At 40.4% G+C, this 10,808-nt stretch overlaps 1 protein-coding gene across 1 annotated transcript in view; it reads left to right on the top strand.

The window, feature by feature from the left end:
- The first annotated feature begins 9,248 nt into the window (after window positions 1-9,248).
- Window positions 9,249-10,808, top strand: part of LOC124554904 (glycylpeptide N-tetradecanoyltransferase 2-like) — an 86,234-nt gene continuing 84,674 nt past the window's right edge. The window contains exon 1 of the mRNA XM_047128593.1: window positions 9,249-9,681. Within this exon, the coding sequence (XP_046984549.1) occupies window positions 9,637-9,681 (45 nt within the window). The 5' untranslated portion in view covers window positions 9,249-9,636. The remainder of the gene's footprint in view (window positions 9,682-10,808) is intronic.

Here is a 10,808-nt window from a genome sequence, read left to right as displayed (position 1 = left end):
TGTCAATCAGCTATCACTAAACCAAATCATCTGCTCTGAAATCACACACATCTGTGCTAAAGGACCACCGTTATCTATGATCCTCAAACCTACTGCTAACTCAAAATTCCAGTTCCATCAGGCATGCCACCACCCTGCACGAGAACCCATCACCGCCCACTTAAATTTCCTAAGTTCTGAGTAACTCGCAAAATACATTGAACACTAAAGTCATTTAACCAGTCAGTACTGTAACAGTGGAAAGACAAGCTTCTTTCTAACCCACAGGCATGATCACTAATTCAGCCCACTCTTCACCCAATAACCATTGCCCATCTAATGCTGTCATTTAACAGGCTCACTCATAACCCAATTTTGCAAAGTACTGAACAAAAAAATGTCTCTAAATTAATGAGAAACCCTGCCATCAAACAAGAAACCTTGCCATCAAGAAGGGCTAGCAAAATATTCAACTTGCATCGATGGCTTTCCTGAGTGGCTCAAAACGTTCGAATTTGGAGAAAAAGTCCCATATAATCATAAGGCTGCCAACAAAGAAAGCAGCTTAGGGCCTGTGTCCTCTGTCATTTTTGAATGCATTTCCCACTTTAACACTACAATGTTTTGTACCTACCTCTTCAGATTCAAGATGCCTTTGATTCATAAATACCTTCACAGTTTCCAGCAGAAATTTCGTTAATCTCATAAATAGTTTGGGATATATCAAGTTTTTTTTCTGATTTCTCGAACTATATACAAAAGCACCTATTTTCAGTATTTCTAATAAAATATTTGAGGTTTCTTCTGATCATTCTATTTCCGTGAGTGCAGTCAACTGTCCCTGATGATGAAAGTGAGTTTCATGTCTTGCATTACGCTGTTGATACAAGCACACCAGACGATAAATAACTTACTTCCAGCAGGCATAACGCTAGTATAATGTAACTGCCACCTCTAGCCTTGATAATGGCCTCAGTTCAGCTATGTAGAGACTTCACAGGTTTCTTCACCTATGATAAATAAATTCCGGTGTTCGTTATAAATATTTTAGCATGCAGCCACTAATATTAGGAACATAATCCATAGCAATTGGCTTCAGGAACCAAGATCCTGTCGAAGCTAATCCTACATAAAATGCACCTCAAAAGCACAAAAGGCAAAAATATAAAAACAAATAAAATTATTCAGGTATGAAGCCCTTGTCTTACTTTAAAAATGTCAACACCAGATTCTCTGCTCTGCTTGTTACTGCATATCCTCCAAACTGTTGCTCCTTTAAGATGATAAACACTGGTCACATCAGCTGCCTCTCCATGCACTGCTAGTTTGTTAACATATGCACAGCTCTGACAGACTGCACTGAACTATCAGCCATTCCATAATATTCCAAAGATGCTACAAAGGTCATGGAGAGACATCACACTAATGTTTATCTAAGCCAAATCGTCCACAGTTATAGCCTTAACGCCAGCCCTAAAAGAGATCTCTATGCAGAAGAGTTTACAGGGAGAGATTACCAAATCATGCCACATGCCAAGGACTTGATAGCCATCTTCGTGAAACAGGATCCCTTAGACCAGATCAATGGGAAACTGGTAGACCTCTCAGTGTCTGAACTGTTTATTTTCACAAAGCTGTGTTTCAATCAGTAGAGGACACGCCTAGCACCAGTACATGATCCACAGAGAAAGAACTAAATACCTCCAACTCATGCACAAGATGCAAGTAGCATTGGATACAAGACCTGTCAGCTGATGACTTTCCACAGCAAGTGGAATTCTGCCGATGGTATCTAAATCAAGCTGTAAACAGCCCTGACTTCCAAACATGACTTTTGTTTACTGCTGAGATGGAAAATCTTAAGGCAATGCGTGTGTTCCATCATCAACAGGGGTTTACCGTAAATGTGTGGGTTAGCATTGTTTGCGACCATCTGATTGGGCTGCATATTCTGTCTAACATGCTCGGTGGAGGAAGTTACTGTAGGTTTTTTCGTAAAGTACTAACAGAAATGTCACAAAATCTCCCATCAGCAGTCATTTAAAAAACAAACCTTTTTTAAAATGTAGTAGCATGAGTAGGGCTAAAAAAATAATATTATCATCAATGTTAATACTAGCCATGTATAAATATCCCGTTAACTGACTCGTTCCACATATTTCGATAAAATTACGTTCAAATGATCTATGGAACATGTAACTAACTAACTATCTAACTAATCAGCATACTGTGGTAAAAACACACTGCCATTTGCACCATAGAACATTTACACAATGTTCACCCAACTTCACTCCTGTGGATTTCTTTCTGTGGTATATGAGACATTGATAGATACTCCAAAAGAGCTGATTGCCCCTATAGCTAAAAGTGCAGTCATTATTCATGAAACACATGGTTGTTTTCGGTGTGTTAGACAATTATTAGCCTCTTGCCGCCAATTGTTTATTAATATTAATCGATGACATTTCCAACAACATCTCTGAAACAATATTCATCACACAGCTCTTCGACCACTGTCGCTGAACATCACTAATATGGTGCACCTGTGACATTTTTGTCAAGAAAAAGAAGTGTTCCTTTTTATCTCGTCTAAAAACTCTAAAATTTCCTGTACACAGCTTTTTTACACCCTGTGTAGTAAATATTTTGATAATACATGGCCTAAGGAGATCTATAAAATATTACAGACATTGACATTATAATGTACCATAGAGGAGGCGAAATGGTATGTGAAAATTTCCAGATAAACAAAACTAGGATAGTCCTGAGATTTGCGGGGGGGAAAAAACTGTATAATAAGCTTATACGAGAAATCGAATGTAGGTTCTAATAAATCTAACGTATTGTTTTGGACAATATTCTGAAAACTTTATGGTACCATGTACAAAACAGGTAAGGTTCTGATCCAGTGGTGAAATAGTGCTGGAAAAGGTTGAGAAGGAATGAGGGGATTTGTTGGAGTTTAGTACATTCTGAATCAATGTGTTGTTGATGTGGTGAACAGACTGAATAGGGACAGCCCTCCAGATGCAACAGAAAGATAAAATAGTCTCTCTACAAAATAAATGTTCCTGCAGCAAATAAATCAAAAGTTACAAGTTGTGGCACAAAACATACAGAGTGTCCGAAAAGACTTTCCCTGATTACCTAAATTGATAACTCAGGCTAGAAGTAAGATACAAATATGAAATTGTTTACAACTATCAAAGTTTTTTTCTGTTTTAGGTTCGCAGTACGTAAGTAGTGGATGAGGTGCAGTGCCCAAGAAGCCATGTTAACCAATCAGGAGAAGGCACAGTATGTCCTGTGGTACCATGAGACATGATCACAAACCACAGTGCAGAGACACTTCCAGACAACATTTGGAAGGAATCCACCTATATCAAGAGTATTAAAGCGTTGTATGAGAAGTTCAAGAACACAGGATCGGTTGCTGACCTTCTGAGGTCTGGTCGATCAAGAACCTCAGCAGACAGGGTGGAAGCTGTAAGGCAGTCTTTTCTGTGAAGTCCGAAGTAATCGGTGCGCAGGGCCTCACGTGAATTACAGATGCCAAAAAGTTCTCTCCATGACATTTTACACAAACGTTTATTGTTTCGTGCATACAAAGTGCAAATCGTTCAGGCCTTCTTGCACAATGACAGTACACGTCGATATGGCTTTGCGGTCGAAATGCTATCACGTATTGAGGACGGTGATGGTTATCTCAGACGAATTGCCTTTTCCGACGAAGTGACCTTTTTTGTCAGTGGAGCAGTGAATCGCCATAATGTGCGCATTTGGGGTTCACAACCCCCTGTCGAGGTCATGGAGTGCACCAGAGGCAGTCCAAAGGTGAATGTTTGGTGTGCGCTATTGCACGATCGAATTATCGGGCCATTCTTCTTCGCTGAGGCTATCATCACATCTGCCGTGTATCTGGACATGTTGCAACTGTATGCTGTTCCTCAGCTGCTTCAGTATCACCCTGATGTCTTGCTTCAGCAAGATGGTGCACCGCCTCATTGGGGTTTGGATGTCCGTGCCTATCTTGATATGACCTTTCCTGGATGATGGATTGGTCGTGATGGGCCAACGGTTTGGCCTCCACGCTCTCCTGACATAACCCCATTTGACTTCTTTTTATGGGGTTATGTCAAGGACGAGGCCTACTGAACACGTGTACCAGATCTTGAAACCCTGTGGCAATGGATAACCACAGTCGTTGAATCGATCCCTCCAGTGATGTTGGCTAATGTGTGGATGGAAATTGAATATCGCCTAGATGTGCTACGTGCTACCAAGGGTGCTCATGTGGAAGTTTATTGATGTGTCAAAAGAACTTTGATAGTTTGTAAACAATTAGACACCTGTTTCATATTTGTATCTTACTTCTAGCCTGAGTTATCAATTTATGTAATCAGGGAAAGACTTTTCGGACACCCGGTATAACTGGGTTGCATGCCACATGCTGCAAACTGGTGCCAGCAGTCCTGGGTGCATGTGTTGCAGCCACCTAGCTGTGCACTAACTGTCACCTCATCGGTCTTACAATGTCCGCCATGTGCTGAGAGGGGCATGGTTATAACTCCCTGTCAGCAGAGTCCGAATGTCTGAGTAAAATACAGTGTTCATTTTGACAGATGTTTTTCTTTTGGGCAGCCTCCAGCCAGCAAACCCACCACAGCCCTCTGCTGCCAGCCATCCTTCACTGGAGCCACTGCATCACCTCTGGGCAGCTTCATCTGATCTCGACATTGGGATCTTCAACTCTGTTGCCATATCATTTGGTGACAGCAGGAGGAGCGACATTATCTACAGCCACCATCTGTGAATGAAGAAGATTGCTCTACTACTGCAGGGTTGCAGTCTCATCAATATAAATTGGGGAGAGTGCAGTCTTTTCTTTTGTTTACATTTGACTGGAGTATCATGGCAAGCCTGTGAGGCTTTGGCCATATGTGTAATGCTATTTTTGGGCTTGATATGTGGCAGGTAAATGTTGATGATGTTCTGTGGATATGGAAATAAGAATGTTGAGTTTTTCAGTGGGTTTTGTCACGAGCTCATTGCGTAGTAGTATATAAGCTGTTAACCATTAGTAACGATTCAGGAGCTGACATTACATTTATTTATTGCTTCAGCATATAAATAGTAATTATGAGCAGCCAAATAGACAAGAATAGTTATGTTGTATTAAGAAGTAATATGATAGTATTATGGTTAAGTTTCCTCACAATTTGATTTCTTTTTGATGTTTTGCTATATTTATTTAATGAAGTTGTCATTATACCAAAGTCTGAGAATTGTATGGAATGTGTGGTAATTCGCGCTGTTTGGAACAGAGAAAAATATAGAGCAAGGAGTATGGTTCAGAATGTAAGCATGTGAAGTAGTGAGAAGTGTGGGATTGTAGTACATTTGAGCGTCCTTCTCGGTTGTGCGTGAAATTAAAAAAAAATAATGGTGTCGTGATTAGTATCACAGGAAGAGAAGTTTTTGTTCTCATGGAGGGCTACTTCACAGGAGGTGTTAAAAATTGTAAGAGCTGAAGTGAGTAAGGCACAAGCTAACAACACAGAGCTGTCTGACAGACTGGAAGCACTTCATGATAGGGAGAAGGAAACAGCTTCTCGCAGTACTGTAAAATATGTAGAGGAGGTGCAAAGCAGACATGATGACTGGTGGATTGAAAATGGGCCTGAGGACATAAGGAATCGGGAGTTTCATTGGAGAGAATGGAAAAAGAGTATTAGAGGAAGCAGAGAGGACGGAGAAGAAGAAGATAGAAAGAGAGAGAGTCAGACCTGTGAATAGCTTGCTTGTTCCTGTAATACCTCCATCTACCATTGATGTAGCTGACCCTGTCAATTCAGTATGGGGTAGAGCAAAATTTGATAGATAGTGGAAAAAATTGTTGAGTGGAAGGGTTAAGACAATTAGTAAAGAGAGTGGTTATGTTATGCAAATTCCTGAGAAATTACACACTGCACGGAATAATAGCGTTGTCCAGGTTGGGGAGAGTAACGTAGAAGTATCTGCTCTGATATGTGGCTCTGTAGAGTTTGAGGTAGCAGGAATGAGTGTACACTGTACCAAACTGAATAAGTGTGTAGATAGCAACATGCGTGATGTAAGTGCTTGAGTGTTGTTTATAGACCATGGAGCCTGGGCAAGATTCACAGTGAACTGCATGTGTCGTTTTTGCGTCCTGCATAATGTAACTGCAGACAATGTTGTTATCTTAGACACTACGAAAAGTGCACGAGAAGTTGTTGATAGATATATTGCAGATGTTTTGGAAGAAATGGTGAACACGCACAAATTTCGTTAGAAGCAGGTTTAGCGGTAGTGGTGGTGGTTAGTGTTTAACGTCCCGTCGACAACAAGGTCATTAGAGACGGAGCGCAAGCTCGGGTTAGGGAAGGATTGGGAAGGAAATCGGCCGTGTCCTTTCAAAGGAACCATCCCGGCATTTGCCTGAAACGATTTAGGGAAATCATGGAAAACCTAAATCAGAATGGCCGAAGACGGGATTGAACCGTCGTCCTCCCGAATGCGAGTCCAGTGTGCTAACCTCGCTCGGTCAGGTTTAGCATATGAAAAGGAAGAGGGGACAAGCTTATAAGGTTTGTGATCGGACCAGCAAGGTGGAGTCTGTTGAGGAGATGTGCAAGAGGATCGAAATGTAACAGTAGCTTGAGTACTGGGCCACAGAGTTGCAGAGCAAGTTGCTGACATCACTGTGAGATGTTTACAATGCAGCCACAGTCTGATATGCATGATGAGTATCAAGCAGGTTAAGGTGGGACAAACCTGAGAGTAAACATTCTGACCGAACATCATACCAACATTCACCTTCAGCGATGTGAAGCTGTTGCCAGTGGAGCTGTCGTAAAGTGCATCTATTGTGTGGGACACACCAGTTCAACTGCATACAAGTATTCTAAGTCTTCATTCGTATGTTTTAGTGCCACTAGGCACCAGGAAGTTGCTCTGGATTAGCAGGGGTACCAGGAAGCCAAGCATTTCTGGAGCAGTTCAGTCTGTGATGAGCACACAGTTAAAAAAATAAGTGGTTCTACCTGGTGCAGTATAGTGAGTGGTAGTATGGTGATGCATGTGTGAGGATAAGTTTGGAAATATGTTTTCTAAGAAAGCAGAAAGTGAACTGTTGTCGCAAGGACGAGGTCCCAAATGATGTTCCAATACAACATGCTAAGAACCCATCAGATAGACAAAACAGAATAATAGTTTAATTGAGCTAGACCATGTATTGTTAAAGGTGATATGTTAAGGATGAATTATTAAGAAAGAAAAGTCCTCCAGGCTAATTTCTAGTTTTTAAGTGTGGAATGGAGAGTTAGAAGTTGTGTGAACATAAACATGACAAGGTGTCTAGTGGTGAAATAGCTTTGAAAAAATGAGCAGGGTATGGGACCCTTGAGACATGTTGCAAGATTGAGCAACATGAGGAGAGATGACAAGGTGACAATAGCAGTAGCGACTATATATGTGGCATTGTAGTGTGAGTGTTGAGAAATGTATTCCCTAGAGCTTAGTAGGACATGGGGCCTCAGAATAAGACATGAGGGCATAGAGAGAGATTTGTTAAGGTCACATGACTAGCAGAAAACGAAGTAAAGGCATGGTGTGACGTGTGATCTAAGAGAAATAATGGACTATTACGTGCAGTAGTAAATATGTAACCCAGCAGCATAAGAGTAAGTCTACTGAGTAAGATTTGCAGGTTAAATGAGGTTTCTGAACCCTGCAGTGTAATCCAACAGACATTCCTGTAGTGGAATCCAGTTCTGTGGTACGACTTTCACAAGTCTTGGGAATCTCTCATGTATATTGGTTTAAATTGTGGCCCAGGGGGTCGGGTGGGAGGGGGGAGAAGGGGGTTGGGTATTCCCTTAGAAGGAGTGGTGTAGCGCCGCTACTCTCTTGCGGGAAAAACTGTGGGAGTATAATGGTAAAGCGTTTCAGCAGCCACTGGCAGCTGGCAAGTATGAAGTGTTGGCATTCCATTTTCAGTAACAAGGCTGTTTATTCATTGGGAGACGGGCCAGGCATGGCTCCCCAAACCTGCCAATACACCAGTAAGATACAGGTCTTGCAGTATAGGCAAGGGGATTTCACCACCAAAAGGCTTCAATAGTGCTATCAAGAATGTGACCAGAAGTGGCACATTGACATAACAACGGTGCTGCTATCTAGTATAAACAGCTGTCATTTTGCAGCAGACTCATTCACAAACCAGCAGTACTACTAGGACATGGTGGCTACACCTGACAAGGGCGTAACATGAACCTTCCAGCAGCAGTCATGGGTTCAGGTTTTTGTCACTGTATCTGCCTCCTGCACTAAGTCTACCTTCCAGACTTGATGCCACAATATGGCAAGGCTATCCCAGGCCCACTCCCTCAGCGAGCTGGATCTCTGAAAGCAGTCGCAGTTTACTTTATAGTCACTTACCGAAAGCAGCTGTAACGAGCACGCACCTCGAACAGTGCGCACCTGCTGTTGATATTTTGTAATTAGCTTCTGTGTCAATCACACGTGTGTGAACTGTCACTGCTCCAGGTAAAGAACTACTCACAGGCAGTGAAGAAAAATATGAGTTGCCTTCTAAATAAGACATACAAAGGTTAAAGTTATAATGCACATAATTCTGATAATACATAGTGAAAGATTCTCTAAAAAGGATCACAGTGAATGGATACGTAGAGATGTATTTTGGTCATTGTCACCTTGCTGAGTCCTGCAAATGGGAGCCTGTATCTACTAATACGTGTAGAGGATGTAGACTCTCAACAATATTTCTGGCTCTAAACAAAATGCATAAAAATAATTAGCGTTTTGTTAATGACAAGCACGAGAGTACTACATATTAAATTGCAACACCTATCCAGATGAAACATTTTCCTGTGGTAAGCCCGAAAAAAATTATTTACTTAACCAGATTTAGTATTCCGGACTATACAGAATAATTTAATTCCTCTGTACTTTGAAAAACAACTTAATAAATGTTTACCATAATAAATACTGATTCGTCAAGAGTAAAAGCAGTGCGTGATATGGGTGACATCCAGCAAAAATAAATAAACAAATGCGTTCCTTCTCTATAAATGTAGAATTCGATGAATGTCATGAATGTATATATGAAATCCGTTTTCGAAAATATTGTCGTTTTTTCGCAATGGATGAAAAGTTTGTTTGGAATCCTTACTTGCATTCTCTGTGCCTTGGCTTCGTATTTGTTTATATTCTTTGGTTATGGGAAAAAAAGGTATTTGGGAGAGTTGTATGAGGAGGGGAAGGTTGTACATACATGCAAAATAACTGTAGTACACTCCGTTCTAAGTTTTAAAAAAATCCCTTCTCCCCCCATGAGTGAAAAAGTTCTGAAGTTGTAGATGGCAAATTCTTGTATAAATATTAAATTTGCACAGACATTCAGGTTATGATACCACTTCCGTTAATAGTTTGCAAATTTCATCCACCGCGCCGTTTTAGAATTAATGCGCCTAAGTTTAACATTTTTACGCCTAAGGTTAAATGAAACGCGCACTATTTATGTACAGAATATTCATCTGAATGCTGCAGTTTGTCTTCCCTCAGAAGTTTATTCCTGACACGTTTTCTGCTCGTTTATAACCACTTGTGTTGGTTATGGATCTTGAAGGCTCTGACAGCTCACAATCTGGAAAAAATAAGGTAAATAACACATTCTGATAGCTGCTTTTCATGTTTAATATAAGTTATGTGTTCTTACCCGTATTCGTTAACAGTCACGAACTTTCAAAACAGCTGTGTTAGAGCAGAAATCTTGACATACTCTCTCCTTGTGTGACACTTCCTTGATGTTTCGAATAAATCCAGTCAACAAATACACAACTGTCGTCGTGATCAAAGTGTATATTAATCCGTAATTGAGCCGGCTCATTGAGAGTAAATGTAGCAGACAGCTTATTGTTTCTTATGATGTAGGTTCGAATAGATAAAGTCCAGTAAATGCTGTTGTTTCTTTAAACTTACTGGAGCCCTGGGATGGAAAAAAAACCCTACGTCTGTACAAAATTTGAAAGGAATTGTCACAGTTGTAGAAACAAGTGTGACGGTTTTAGAAGGAAGTGTTATTTTAACCATGTTGTTGGACTGACTATATGTGTAGCACTAGAGAACCGTGCATGTAAGATTTTCGGGTATCGTCATATGTTTTTCAAGTAGCGTAACAGGGTATAAATGGGAGAGACACGCTGTTGGAACTTGTGCACAATTATTTTTTCGCCCAGCAAAAAATTGCAAGTAGTCTCAGAATAAATTGCTTGGCAATGTCGAACGAGATGGTTCATTCAGATTCCTTACTGCACCACAGAGTTTATTATTGCCTACAAAGTTCAGTGTAAAATATGTTATTCTGATTGATAATAGTTGCCATCTGATGAGGATTCGTCTCTTATTTCCCCATTTTAAATAAGTTTTCTATTTAGCTATAAAAGAACTTAATAGAAACTAGACAGATTTTAACTATCAGGCTGATATTGAGAATTGTTGTTATTGGAGACAGTTCTATGGTGTTAATCCAGAAGCTAGTTAGTGTTTACAGCTGTTTAACAGTGACAGCTCAATATATATATAGAACTTCACTGTGAGAAAGATGATGAAAAAGAAAAGTCACTGTAAAAGCATCAGGAAAACCACACCATGTGGTTAAAAGCCATAAAATAAAAGCCCACTGATGATGATGCAACTGCAGTGAAACATGTTTGTGATAAAAAACAAACTTTTGTTTTGCTAAAGGCGGACCCCTTCAAAAAACGTGTTGTTAAAGCAAACACGGG

The sequence above is a fragment of the Schistocerca americana genome, chromosome X (assembly GCF_021461395.2).
Source record: "Schistocerca americana isolate TAMUIC-IGC-003095 chromosome X, iqSchAmer2.1, whole genome shotgun sequence".
Classification (NCBI taxonomy): domain Eukaryota; kingdom Metazoa; phylum Arthropoda; class Insecta; order Orthoptera; family Acrididae; genus Schistocerca; species Schistocerca americana.
Note: the sequence above shows the minus strand (reverse complement) of the source record. Positions and strands in the feature narration are given on the sequence as shown.